Source organism: Spermophilus citellus, assembly GCF_964194105.1.
Source record: "Spermophilus citellus genome assembly, chromosome: 12".
Classification (NCBI taxonomy): Eukaryota; Metazoa; Chordata; class Mammalia; order Rodentia; family Sciuridae; genus Spermophilus; species Spermophilus citellus.
In genome coordinates, this window is record NC_138198.1 from 3,936,854 (window position 1) to 3,952,047 (window position 15,194).

General features: G+C 45.2%; 1 protein-coding gene across 2 annotated transcripts in view; it reads left to right on the forward strand.

Annotated features, from left to right (window-relative positions):
* Positions 1-387: 387 nt before the first annotated feature.
* Positions 388-15,194, forward strand: part of SHC3 (SHC adaptor protein 3) — a 176,425-nt gene continuing 161,618 nt past the window's right edge. For both annotated transcript variants that reach the window (XM_081263309.1, XM_081263310.1), the window contains exon 1: positions 388-950. In XM_081263309.1, the coding sequence (XP_081119435.1) occupies positions 462-950 (489 nt within the window). In that variant the 5' untranslated portion in view covers positions 388-461. The remainder of the gene's footprint in view (positions 951-15,194) is intronic.

Consider the following 15,194-nt stretch of genomic DNA (forward strand, 5'->3'; position numbering starts at 1 on the left):
TGGCTCCAGTTGCTGTCTGCGGGTGGATGTCGTTTTTTTTTTTTTTTTTTTTTTGCTTCTTTTTTTTTCCTTTTTTTTTTTCTTCTTCTACAGGAAGTGATTTGCAGTGCTCACCGAGCCTTTGTTGAGAAGGGTCTCCTCTCAGAGTGAGTCATGCTTTTGCTGTGAGCAGCCCCAAGCAGCTGGGCTCTCCATCACAGGCAACTATGACTTTTGCAAAGCAAACGTTCAACCCCAAGCAGCGGTCTCCCGGGCCGGGGCTGCGCGGCCGCTGCTGTGTTGGCTTTTAATGGTGGGAGTGCGTCGCCCTCTGACTCCGCTCTTCCTCTCCAGAAGGCTGTCCTGGGACCCCAGCTCTTCGTCCCGCTCCGGGGCCAGCGGCTCGCCTGCTATGCGCGGCAGCCCGCGCTGGGGCCGGCACCAGCAGCGCCCGGGCGGATGCGGCGAGCCCACGGAGGGGCATGCTTCCACGCACCAAGTACAACCGCTTCAGGAATGACTCGGTGACATCGGTCGATGACCTTCTGCACAGCCTGTCGGTGAGCGGCAGCGGCGGCGGCGGCGGCAAGGTTTCCGCGGCGCGCGCGACCCCGGAGGCGGCCCCTTATCTGGTGTCCGGCGAAGCCCTGCGCAAGGCGCCCGACGATGGGCCCGGCAGCCTGGGCCACCTGCTTCACAAGGTGTCCCACCTGAAACTCTCCAGCTCCGGCCTCCGCGGCCTGTCGTCTGCCGCCCGGGAGCGGGCGGGCGCGCGGCTCTCGGGCAGCTGCAGCGCGCCCAGCCTGGCCGCCCCGGACGGCAGCGCGCCCCCGGCGCCCCGCGCCCCGGCCGTGAGCATGAGCACCGCCAAGAAGGGCCGGCCAGGCGACGAGCCGCTGCCCAGGCCCCCCCGGGGGGCGCCGCACGCCAACGACCAGGTGTTGGGACCCGGAGTCACCTATGTCGTCAAGGTGGGTACTGGCGCGGGCCGTCCTGGTGGGGGTCCCGGAGGCCGGGCAGGGGGGCCAGCTGCGGTCAGGCCTCTTCCTGAAGCCCTAGGGTGCGGGGGGGGGGGCACCCGTGGCTGTCACGTTAGAGGCGAGGAGATGCGCACTCCTTAGAAATCAGTTCGGGAGCAAACTACAAATGCGCCTTTCCCGCATCCATTGGGAAAAGGTTGAAAAAACCGCGTGACCTCACTCTGTCTTGCTTTCCCCTGGGCTCCACCCGGTTGGCATGCCTTTGCTACCTGGCCTCACCTAATGTCCGGCCGGTGCCCCTTTCACCGTGGGCGCTTATCCGTGGGACCGAGGGTCTGGCCTACTTCGCGCTGCTGAAACACACTTGTTAGACCTGGGAAGTCCCCTGCGGGGATGAGAGTTGCACCGAATGTCACTATTTCCACTGTGTCCTCGCCTGTTGGTGGGGTGGGCAAGAGGTTGCCCACCACAGCAACAATCTCCAGTTCCTGGCAGGGCGGGTCAAACGCTGTCTTGCTTTCTAGAAGACGGCTTCTACTTTTCTAGTGAGCAAGGTTTTCGTGGGTCTTTCATTCCATAACCAGTGGTTTTGGTTTACAGCAGAGAAAGGAGAATTTGGGACTATTTTCCCAGCGCCTGTAGCCTTCCATTTAAATGGACTCAGAGGGGCTGAAGGTGCTGCTACCTGAAGCCACAGGCTGGAAAGGAGTTTTTCTTCCAACACAGAGAATTATATAAACACGATGTAGTTAATAGATTTTTTTCTTTATGCAAACATGTTGTGATGTTTAAGGAGCAAATACTCAGCTCAGTTCAATTAATCTGTCAAATGCTTATTTCCTCCTGCCTGCCAGGCAGCGGATCAGCAGCCTCCACACCTGGACAGACTTCCCCTGGCCAAGAGGGGAAGATCCAACTTACATTGGATCCAAGACATGTTTTTTTTTTTTTAATTGAAAAAGAACTGAGACACAAATTCTGTCCCCACCTGTGTTAATAACATTGCAAGACCAGTGGGGATATCTGGTCTGTAAATACTGGCTGCAGATCCAATCGAACAATCTGCAGAATGCATCTTCAGGTAACACGGAGTATCTTGGCAATTCTGGAACCACAATTTCCAAAGAAACAGATTATTGTAAGGGTTATCTTTACCTATATGAAAAGCACTGATAAATAATATGACTATTGGTGTTTAAGAAAGGGTCCCTTCTTGTTTGAGTCTGCATTTTAATTTGACCTGCTTCTTAGCTTCTGAATATGGATTATTATATTTTACCAAAAGGGATATAGATCACATAAAGTATGCACACTTGGTTGAGTTTATCTTAAAAGAAATGAATATTCTTCTTGTATTGCTTGTTTAAAGTACATAACCAGGGGCCAACCTGACCCCCCCAAAAAAAAAGCCCCCCACAAAAACCCAAAACCAAACCAAAAAACCTTGACAACTCTGAGGTTAAACTGTAACACTAGAGTGTATTAACCATCTCTAGAGTGTTAGTATAATTGCTATTTTTCAAAAAGACTCACATTTAAATTACATCAATATATCTTGACAAAGCTTATATGTTGTGTCAAACATAGAGGGTAGTCTTCCAATTGAGGATAATGTCAAACTAAGGCTTTTAAAGTTTTCCTTGAAAAAAGTATCACTCTGCTTAGGGCTTTGATTCTGTGTTAGAATGAAGGCCACTGTCCAATTCTGAAGGTCAGCTGTGGCAAAATAACGATGATCATTCTAAAATAAATCTGCTCGGCTTGGCCGTCTTTTGAGTGACCCTCAGTAATGGTATTCCGAGACTCAGAGGGATGGCTGGATGTGTTCAGAGCCTGTGTCCTGTGGGTTACTGTGACCCAGGGAGTATATAGCATGACTAATGAGTGCTGGGTACTGTCCTTGGCTTGCCCCCTTGCTCATCAGCAGCTGTGAACCACAGGGTCATGTGAACATAAATGCTGGCGTTGTCCCTGTTTTCTTGGAGAAGTTCGAAATCACGCAGAAAGGAAATCAGACACTAAAGGACAATTTCATTCCTTGTGCGCATGTTGATTCAAATTATCACATGGCCCTCTGTTGGTGCACATGTGCAAATTCCCACATTGCCCATGTACAGTTAAACCACCAACGTATTTTATTAAAAAATTGTGAAACTGGGGAAAAAAAAAACCCTTTATTTGGGTGTTCTTTACTGATTTGTAAATAGTTCTATTGATATCCTTCCTTTAAATAATTTCTGGTAGATAGAAATGGGCAATCTTTATCATGTGACTGGATATCAATTATAAAGTCTAAAGGTCTAGAGTTTGAGAAAGGAATTGTTATTCTCTTTGATATATATATATATATTTTTCCTAAATTAAGGAAAGCCCTGGATGGTTTCAGGTTTTCTGGAAAATTCATATATCGGATCATTAGAGACTTTGGCTTCTCAGAAATACCTGATGACAGGTGCTATCAGGATGTTGCACACAGCATGATAATTAGCAAATATCTAAACTTGATTTTCTTACGTAAGAGGAGGACTGAGAAATACAGAAGTCTGGTGGTTTCTGATCATCTAGGAAGCCTCAAAGCATTATATCAGTAATATTAATTAATGAAGAATCAAAATTTAACACTGTAAAAAAATTCCTGAGCAACACTAGAATCCAAATCTTGTGGCATATTTAATCTGTCCTTTCTGCTACCATTGAGCTTGCCATTTATTAACAGCAAGAGGTTATGTACCTGAAGAAGTCTCCAGGTCTGTATTCATGTTAGGGAGTCCCTACCAGCAACACCTTTTTACACATCTGAGTCTAGCTACAACTTGTTTATTTATTTATTTATTTATTTTCTTTTCATTTTGGTGACAGAGAAAGAACAAGAAAATATGCCTTGGATAGACAGAAAAGAAAAACCCAACAGCAAAGATGAATGAATATCTTCATTAAATTTCTATTTAAAACCTATTTTATATTTGGACCTAATAGATGGATAGAAATACAAAAGAATATTGATGACGGTGCTGGGCACCTTAAAATTCTATTGCCCTAAAGTCCAAGCTGGCTAGCATCCTAGTGACCTGCAGCAGCTGTAGGTTTTTGGTAGGTTTGAAGGCAATATGTTGGTTCTCAGGTTTGTGCAGGGAAAACTGAGGAAGGTAAGATAGATGTGCATAGTTTAGGGGGGTGGAGAGGAGGTCAGTTCTTAAAGAGCCACTAAGCTGTTGCAGAAGAAGCATTCAAAGACAAGACTGAGGCTCAAGGCTGAAGACGGGAAGGTGACACTGTACGAGCTGCACCGGGTCAGCCTTTGGCCCCGTGGTAGGTCCCACAAGAAATGTGCCTCCACGGGGCACATCACAGACTGACACAGGCTCACAGGGGTGGGGGTGTGGCCCTCTGGTAGAGCATGTGCTTAGCATGTTCGAGGCCCTGAGATCAATGAGCAGCATGTGTGCCTGTACACACAGTCAGAAGTGACCACATTTAGAACTGACCCAAGTGCTCCTGTCAAGAATCAGGAGGCCTAATTTAAGAGCCAGGGTTTAAGGGCACACTGCTCAGAGCTGTGATACTCTTGCCAGCATTTACTGAGCAAGCTGATGATGCCATTCATGAATTTTGGTGACGGCTCTGTCAGACTTCTACAGGTTTTGGTTGGTGGAGTGTCACTCATTAACGAAAATGATCAGCTATCTGTAGGAGATCTTAACAATCAGAAAAGGAGTGGATTACTTCCTGGTATGTGAGACTGTTTCTCATTTTGCATTTTACCATATAATATCTACAGTATGTTCTAGATAAAGAATGTCTACAGTGGGAGGCATTTTTTGAACATGGGAATAGCCCACTGAGTGGGTGGATGTTGTGTGTGTGTGTGTGTGTGTGTGTGCGCGCGCGCGCGCGCGTGCCATTACACACTAGAATGGATGTTGGCCATTGGGGTATATGTATATGTAACTGCATTCCGGAGTGGATGGGGTGTGTGGGTATATAACTTTACATGGTGAAGTGTGGTGCATGTGGATGTGTGATTGCACATGAGGACGGTTGTAGTGGGCAGATGGACGAGCAGCTCTACCTTGACACTTATAATAAGCTTTTGGACCTATAAATTCATAATGACTAGCTTCTAGTTTGGGTAGAAACCAAACCGATTTGTTCCCATTGTGATTTCACTTCCTCCTCCCTTCACTAAAATAATAAGAGTGAGACAATTGTCCCCTGACGTGCAACACATGGTGCTTCCCAGCACTAGGACTGGTGACTTTCTGAGAATTTCAGAACAGTTACAAATGTCACCAGTTCAGTTGCAGTAGGGGCAACTGGGCATCTCTGTTTAGACCACTTGATCCCCAACAAGATACCAGGAGCCAAGGGCCGTGATTTCATAGTTACTGGCTGTATTGCGCTGCTCCATCTCCGTGAGTGGGAAGGTGCTGGGTATACTTCAAGCCTCCTGCCCCACCTGACATGCCCAGAAGGCAATCACCTACTGCCCTTGGTGAACTAGCATCTTCTCAGCTCCTGGAACGTGTCTCTGCCTTGGATCAGCCTTTTGCTCTTACCAGGGCAGACAATGGTAGCTTAGCTGGATCTGTGGCTTCTTTGATCCATTTTTAAAAGTATATAGTACCGGGGATTGAACCCAGGGGCACTTAACCACAGAGCCACATTCCCAGCCCTTTTTATATTTTATTTTGAGACAGAGTCTTGCTAAGTTACTTAGGGCCTCACTAAATTGCTGAGGATGGCTTTGAACTTGTGATCTTCCTGACCCAGCCTCCTGAGTTGCTGGGATTACAGGTGTGCACCATGCTCCAGAAGTAACCTAGCAAATCCTACTACTGATGGGGAAGATTTGGGTCTTTAGCCATGATCCAGGCTCCTGGGAGGAACTGTAGTGAAACTTGGAAGCTGCAGAAAAGGAATTTCAATGAGGTTGTTTGAACTGGTGTTTCCCTTGACCATTCGAGTTCCCAGACTCCTGAAACCCTGGTGGCCATGTAAAGAAATCACTCTTCAAAACTGAGGCTTCATGAGAAAAGATGTTCAAAGAGCTCATTGTTATAATGCTGCTGAGTTTGGACTTTAAGCCATGCTGGAGTGTCATCTGAAATGTGCTTTCCCAAAGCAGAAGGCCTCCGAGGCCTTCCACCCTTCCGTCCATTGAACAGGCAGAATAAGAAGCAAAAAAATTCATTCCAAATTTTAAGAACTTTGACTCCTACCAACTCTTCAAACCCCATGGAACTTGGCCTTCACCCAGCCTCTCACATCGGCGGGGCTCTCTGCTGAGGTCATTCTGACAAACTCTATCTGATCAAAGTCCATTAAGTATAATTGCTTGGCAGTCTAGAGGGCTCTACCGACAGTCTGTTTAATACTATTGCTTTTTACTTTGCAAATATTAAAACTTTCTATAGCCAACAGACCAAACAGAAAAAGAAAAACCAAACTAAGAATCAAAACAGGGATCCAGCTCTGCTGGCAAAGAAGTAGCCCCTGAGGTTGTTGTTAACAGAGGTACTGAATAATCTGAGCTCCTTCTGGTTTCCAAAGGACCAAAGGAGGGATCACTGAAAGCTTTTACTCTCCAGATAAAACAAGGAAAACATAACTATTTTCAGGGCTTTATTTGGTTGGAAGAGCCAGCCCTTCACGGTGACTTACTGCTCCCCTTGGAGATGGGCAAAGTGTAAGTTAGTTAGGAGGGCCTCTGTGCAACCCATCATTCCCGAGAACATGCATTTTCCTCTGACTAAATAGAAAAGTGAATAGCTCAGGTGTGTGTCTCCAGGCCACTGGGGACCTCCTGCCCCCTCTTGGCTCTCATGCCCCGGCCCATGGCAAGCTCATGGTGTAGTTCTGGCAGAGGCCCCTAGGGTGTCCTGCATCAGATCCCAAAGACCTTTGCTGCCAAGGATTTAGAACATCCCTTTTTGCTTCCTCTTCCTCCCAGAGTCTCAGTTTGGACCCCTTTAGCCTTCCCTAGCCAGAGGCCCCACAGCCAGCTCAGCAGGAGAGGTGCCTAAGAACCGGTAGTGGGAGAAAATGGGTCTTGACCCTATTTGTTCTGCCATTCCTGACCCTGAAGGAGGGATGAGGGGGGCGGACAGACCTTTGCCATAGAACTCTGAATTATTTCTCTAAGGCAGGGTGTTCACATCTGGTTCTGATGAAGGATCAGGAGGCTGCAGCCCACTGTCAGACCCCTGCTCTCCAGAACTCCAGAGGAGCTCTCCAGATCCTAAACCATCTCACACTGATCCTGACCTTTTGCTGGAGGCCCTGCGAGCCTTGTGACATTACTCGTGAGACTTGTGACTTGCCTTGTCAATCACTCTTGCACAAAATTTAAAGATGGGGGTTTTAAAACATGAACACAACACGCAAAACATACAAGCAACAAATAGATTGCCCCTTTCCTTACCTGGAATTTTACTGTTTGTGGTTTTTGTTACCTCCAGTCAAACTCAGTTTGAAAATATGAATATTTGTCTTGACTCTTTCAAGAGAGAGGAAAACACATTTATATAACTTTTATTATAATTGTTTTCTTTTACTACTTATTATTGCTGTTAGTTTCTAACTATAGCTGATATAAATTAAATTTATTATAGGTTTGTACATTTCAGGGGAAAAAATCTAATTATATATAGATGTAGATTTCAGTACCGTCCTTGACCTCAGGCATCCACAGGGGGTTCTGAACTTGTCACCCAGTGGAGACTTGGACAGACACTTTGAGGAACTTATATGTCCTACCTAGTGTCACCACACGAGGAGAAGCCAGGTCAGCAGCAGGACATGCGGTCATCACATACATTAATGATACAAGATCACTACTGGCCACACAGGAGAAGAGGCATGTTTCTGCACCAAGGTGTTTGACCCCTAAAATTGAAACACCATTTTTTTTCTAATTTGCAAATAATCATAACCATAATAATTTACAGATGCATTTTTTTCTCTCAATTTAAAATTTCCTCTTATGGATTTTTTTTTTTTTTTACAAGACAAGTATTTTGAAGGGTGTTTCTATTTGGCCTTGACCACATTGTAGAACAAATAGTAAATAAATGCTATCAGACTGGGAGGCTGAAGCAGGAGGATTGCAAGTTCAAAGCCAGCCTCAGCTATTTAAGTAACTCAGTGATACCCTGTCTCAAATAAAAAAAATAATAAAGGATAGGGATATGGCTCAGTGGTTAAGTGCCCCCTGGGTTTAATCCCCAGTAACAAAAGAAAAGAGAAAAGAAGAAAAAGAAAAAAATAAGGAAAGAAAGAAAGAAAGAAAGAAAGAAAGAAAGAAAGAAAGGAAGGAAGGAAGGAAGGAAGGAAGGAAGGAAGGAAGGAAGGAAGGAAGAAATTGGAACTGGGAGGGGAAATTTCAGGGAGCTGGGATGAGTTCAGAGGTGGGCAAGGGGTGTGGAGCATCATTTGACCTGGGGTCCCTCCTGCTCCTACATTCCAAGAAGTCTCTATCTACCTCTGACTGTTTGCATCTTGCAGACTGAGGGTGTTGATGGCCCATGGCCCGTTCACTTCTGTCTAGAGCTGAGCTCCGTAGGGTCTCCTCTGGTTTCAGGGAAGGAGCAACGGCTTTCTAAATGACTATTTCTGAAGTGGTTCTGGCTGCTCTATCTAAAGAACTGAGCTGTGATTTTTTTCCCCACGGGGAGTTGCAACTCCCCTAATAGATAACAACCCTGTTTGCAAAGTGATTTATGGACTGAGCTGGGGGAATAAACCAGAACTCATCAAACAATGGCCACAGGGACGATCTTGATTTCCCAGGGTGGGCTGCAGCCGCCTCCCTTGCCCCACTCTCTCCCTCCTGCTGCCCCAGTTCACCATCTGGGTTAGAAGCCCCCAGGGCCGGGTGTGCTGGAGTGTGGTGAATGGCTGGCTCAGTGGAGAAAGCAGGGAGGATCTGTGGTGTTGCCCAATGCTGACAGGGGGCAGTGGGAAGAGATGGGCGGTGGTACACCTGTGGAGATACCCCACATGGATCCGATGGACTCCATCTCCAGGTATGGACAAGATGCAGCGCCATATTGGGAAATGCTGGGTGTTGACCATTTATGATCTTTGTTTTTTATGTTATTAATAGACATCTTCCTTGAGTCTCTTCCACACTAAAATAGCTTTCTCTTCCTCTTGCCCCCCCTTCAGCCTCCCTCCTTCCTTCTTGCACCCCTCCCTTCTGCACTTCACTTCTGTCCACAGTGATGGTGTTTCCCAACCTGTGGACAGCTTTCTGGAAAGGGCTCCCTGGAGTCCCTGGATATGGAATCTGTAGCCTCCTTCGATCTGGTCCAGCTCGCCCTCCTTCCCTGCAGCTCCAGATACTGTTGACTCCCACCCTCTCTCTAAAAGACTCCCGGACTCTGCCTTGAGGTTCTTCTTTGGTTCTAGTGAAAGAAGCACCCAGTTCTTCTCTCGTCTTTCCAGTTTTGTTTCAGGATCATTCTTGAACTGTCTTCCCCTCTCCGACTACTCTTCACCGCATTCCTCCAACAATTCATTAATGGATTCTTTAACTCAACAGGTGTTTATTGGGCTTCCACTCCGGGAGTGGCTGTGTTAGGAGAGGCAATCTGAGGGACCACGTGGGTCATGGTGACATGGAAATCAAAATGGCTCTCCCAGGAGATGATGTAAAACAGAGACTTCAATGTTGGGTGGAACATTCTGGAAGGTGGGCACAATAAGTGTGGGTAAGTGTCAGTGCTGGGTCTGAGTGGGGCCGTTCTAGGGGAGGAGATAGAAATAGAGACTGCCTGTGTGGGTGGAGAGCTAGAGGAGGAGAGAGGCCAAGCCGGCCCTGCAGCCCTCTGGACCTCCAGAGTGGAAGAAAGATGGTTCCATGTTCTATATGGAGAACCACGGGAAAGGGTGGAATGAGAGTAGAGGCCATTAGGTGATAATTAGGAGAGATGATGGCAGGTGGACCAGCATCAAAGGCTACAGGTGCGTGTGTATGTCACATCTCCACCAGTGACTGGTGGAGATCTGACATACAGATCTCCCGGGCCTCGTTGCCCTTCTCAATGCTTATAATTTTATTTCTCCAAGAGCCAATTTGATATATTTCTTTGCTGTTTAAATTTCCAGGGTGTGCATGCACACGCACACAAACACACACAGACACACAGACACACCCCACACAACTTCTTCTTTTCCTTTCTTTATTCCTTTCCATTATTCAAAGCAAAACATCCGACCTGTACTGTTCTACGTCTTCTCTTTTCACTTAACATGCCTTGGGGAACTTTAGATGTTAGTGCCTACAATTGTGTTTCCTCTTTTTTTGGTATGCAGTTCACTTTCAAATCACGGTTGGGCTAAAATTTATTCCAACAGTTCCCTATTAGACACAAAGATCATTTATCATTTCTTACCATAATGCAATAGTGCACATTCTTCCGTATTCATTTCTCCACTTAGGGAAATATTTTTTGCCTGTGTGCACAATAAGTTTTAGCTAATATCAGTCCTTTCCTGCTTTTATTGCCTTGGCTGGAGTCTCGAGTACAATGATGAATTCTATTGATGGAGGTTAATTTCTTGCTTCTGGTTACAAAGCGAATCCTTCTGTATTCAACCATAAAAGAGGACATTTGCTATTATATACACTTTTTACAAATTAGAATTTTTTTTCGGCGATTCTAGTTTTTATAATTAAAAACATCTGAAATGGTTGTGGAATTTCATCTTTTTTTTTTTCAGCATCTAGTAAGATAAACATGCGTTTTTTTACCTTTTCCTGTTAATGTGGTGAATTATTTGTCTTTCTTAAGGTTCATGTCTGCCATCTCATCTTTCTCATTTAAATAAAAGCTCTCTGTTTCCTTGCTTTCAGAATTCATTCCAAATTCCTTAATAGGAGTGTGAAAACTTTCAGTTTGGCCTCATTTTGATTCTTGAACCTCAACTCCTGTCTCTTGTCGTCTCCCCCTCCCGTACTTCAACAGCATGGGGACAACTTGCTTCTTCCCAGACCTCTTGTACCTCTGGATTTAACTCTTCCCTGCTGGGCCCCTTCTCTCCATCCCACCTTGATCTAAGATAATACTCTTTAGCCTTTAAGACTCAGCCCAAATAAGCAACTGCCTTTCCTACCTCTGTCACGCAGCTTGTCAGGGGCTCCTTGTTCAGGCTCTCCACAGCTTCAAGTATTTTCTTTGTAGTCATCACATCAAAATCTACTGTAATTGAGAGTCTCTGCTAAATGCCTGGTGCCAGGGTCCTGAGAACCTAAGATGAATTAAAAGGTCATGGTAAAAGACTATGAATTATATGCTATGCTGTATTCTGAGTATTTGTGTCCCCCCAAATTCCTATGTTGAAATCCTAGCCCTCAGGTGATGGTTTTAGGAGTTGGGACTTTTCGTAAGTATTTAGGCATGAGGCCTGGGAGGAATGGATGCCCTTATAAAAGGGTCTCAGGGGGCCCTCTCATTCTCTTTTTGCCATGTGAGCACAGGTATCTGCATGCTTGGAGGAGGGCCTTGACCAGACCCTGGATCTGCTGGCACCTTGACTTTGGGACGCCAGCCCCCAGAACTCTGAGAAATGTTTGTTGTTAAAGCTACCAGTCTATGGTATACTTGTTATAGCAGCCTGAGCCAACTAAGACATGCTGTAAGGCCATGGATTATGGGAAAGGTGGTCAGTCAGTTTTCTTAGTATGTTTTTAGAATACCTGAGACAGGTGCTGTATAAAGAAAAGAGATTTATTTTGGCTCATGGTTCTGGAGACTAGAAAGTCCAAGCTTGAGAAATCACACCCAGTGAGGGTCTTACGCTCCTTAACTCATGGCGGAAAGCAGAAAGGCAAGAAGGTATATATGCAGGAGAGGCCAAACCCCAGGGCAGTCTTTCCAGCCACTCACTCTCATGGTACCTGTGAAGGTGAGAACTAGCCCCCTCTTCACAGATGGTATTCCTGAAGGTTCCGTGTCCATGACTCCCACACCTCCCCATTGGGTGATGTGAGTGTCCAAGAGGACAACCATATTCTAACCATAACAGGAAGCTCTCCCTGACAAACAGGTCATATGTGAGGACAGAGGAATAGAGAGGTGGCTGCAGGGCACTGGGGAATGTGACAGATCAAAAGTGATTGGTGGAGAAATTCCCCTGAGGACTTATTTGGACTGTAGAAGGCAACTCCAGAGAGCACATTTTGAACTCTGTTCTCTTTGCGGATTCCTTGACCTTATTCCTCAACGGGCATGCATGCCTGCCCAGCCCACCCCAAGACTTTGCAGGCTGTTCCATCGGATGGGATGGGAAACATAATTCGCAGACCCATGAATTCTGCACCCTGCCATCCTTCTTCTTTTTAGTTAACCCCAGGAGAGTTTGAGTAAGAGGGTCAACTTTAATGAGAGCCACGAGAGATCATTATTAGGTTAAAATTCTGTACAGCCAGGATGTTTCCAAACAGGAAGCCAAACTCCTTAATGCCACCACGTGGACCCACCTCTAATTAAAGCACATGAATTTATAAGAAGGAAATGGGGGAGATAAATGGACCAACAAATCTTTTTTATGGGTTCAACTGTGTACCTTGCCTTGTGGAAGGGATGGTGGGTGGTGAAAGAGGTACAGGGTGATTTTCCAAAAAGGACTGCCATCTAATCAAACAGAAAAAGCTGCCCCATTTTAACAAGGAAACAACAACAACAACGAGAACCCTGTGTTCCCAAAGGGGCCAATTTCGTGGGAAGAGGTCAGTGGTGGGTGGGTGACCAGGAGGAGAGGAGGCGGGATGTACTCAGGGTCCTGAAGGACTACTCACATCAGGGTGGTGGAGGGTGGGGGGTGTCAGGGCAGGAGAGCTCATGAGGGGCTCTGGAGGCCCAGTGAGCAGTGTCTGCTGGGGTCGGGGAAGGCCCTCTGCTGCAGACTGACTGTCCTTGGAGGGAAGCCAGCCCTCGGTGTGAGTTGTCACTTGCCCCTCACATGGACTGTGGCCTCTTAGGGCTGGAATACACCCAACCAGGGCTAGGATCTGGCTCCAATTCCTTTGATGATGTTGAAGAGAGTCACCATCTGTATTCTCAGGTCACTACGCCCCGTGCTTGCTGACCTTCCTTCATCTGGCTGAAACTGGCCCTCTGGAGCCCCGGACGGCTTCCTCACCAGAGAACCATCTTCAGTGTAGCCCAAGACGTATTTTCCCTTTTCTCTTCCCCAAGCTAAACATTTCTCATTCCTTCAATAGTGATTCCACTATATTTGGGATTCTCTTATCTGTTTACATTCTAGTCTGTGAATTAAATTCAAGAGACCCTACTTGGAGTAAAGAATATGGTGGAACTGCAGTTTTGGCCAGGGTTGGTGTATGTTTTATTTTAAGAACTCTGGTCCTGTCTGAAGAATATTTCTGGTCTTTAGTTCCTATGTTTGCATGACGGAGCTATAACTTCATCTTCATCTAAGATACTGCTACTCTTTTTTTTTTCAGCAAAGGACGATTGGATGATCAAGCTTACTTTATGGCTTTTCAAAAAATCTGCAAGCAGAGTTATTGGTGACTTCCAAAGTCATACTTTTTTTTTTTTTTTTTGTTTAATCAAAAAGCTCACTACAGACTCCCTTGTGCCCTCCTCCCTCAGCCCCATGGCCACTTCACAACTGTGAATCTCTACCCGTCAGCCCCCTATCAACTGAGAAGGCCGGTTGAATGGTGACTGGAAATTACATCACCCATCAAACAAAGCGAATGGATCACTGTAGAACAGTAGAATAAATTCAGGCGTATTTACACCTTGGGACGGTAGGCAGCCATGTAAGGAAGTGAATTAGAATCCCATTACAGTTAGTTTGAAAAGATTTCCACAAGGCAATGTTAGTTGACAGGAGCTTGATGCTGCAAAGCATGTGCAATAGGAATCCATTCTTGTCTCACAACGACAAAAATAAATGTATATTTCTACAATTATAGTTGGAGACTTCAACAGCCCACTCTCAGCAATTGCTAGGCAGAAAATCAGCAAGGACATATCAAAACTAAAAACAGAATCAACTAACAGGATCTAGCAGATATACATAGAGCATTCCATGAAACCACAGCAGAATAAACATTGTCACACGATCATGACACACTCACCAAGGAACATTCACAATGAGCAAGGTTTGTTTCCCATAAACATTCTTTGCATGTGCCCATGACACATTCATCAAAGTACACCACGTCTTTGGCTGTAAAACAAATCTAACCAAATTTAAAAGAATGAACATCCTACAGCCTATGTGCTCTGGACATAATGGAATTGCATTAAAATGGAATTAAATTAAAAATCAGTATTAGAAAGACAACAGGGAAGTCTTCAGATGCTTGGGAATTAAATAATGTGTGTAGATAATCCATGGGACAAAGGAGAAATTTCCAAGGAAATTAAAAAAAAATGCATAGAATTAAATGGAAAGAAAACTACAACAGATCAAAATATGGGGGGCACAGCTAGAACAGCACAAAGAAGGACATTGATAGCCCCAAATGCTTCCATCAGAAGAGAGAAAAGTTCTCCACCAATAATCTAAATGTCTCTAGAAACTCAAGAAGAGTAAAAGCAAACTGAAGGAAGGAAATAACCAAGATAAAAACATAGGTCAATGAAATTAAAAATGGGAAATGAATGGGGTCAAATAAATCAACCCCAAATCGGATTCTTAAAAAAAAATCAATAAAATTGAAAAACCTAGCAAGATTCACACAGATAGAAAGACCTAAGATACAAATCACTAATAGCAGGAATGATACAAATCACTAATAGCTGGAATGAAATAGAGGGTATCTCAACAGACTCTCCAACCATTAAAAAGATATTAAGGGAATACTAGGAACATCATTATGCTCATAAATTCAACAACTTAAGACAAAGTGGATCAATTCCTTTAAAACCACAAACTATCCCAAATCAACCAAGATGAAAGAGACAACTAGAACAGCTCCATAATCATTAAAGACATCGAGTTAGCAATTAGAAAGCTCTCCAACAAGAAATCCCCAGACCCAGAGAGTTTCACCGGAGAATTTTACTAACCATTTAAGGAATTAAAACTCCTTTTACTTAATCTGTTCTAGCAAATAGAAGAGGAAACACTTTCCAGTTCATTTTATGAAAGTAGTATTACTTTGATACTACAACTAGACAAGCCAGTACTAAGGGTTGGAGAATGGGGTGGCGAGAGAGAGAGAGAGAGAGAGAGAGAGAGAGAGAGAGAGAG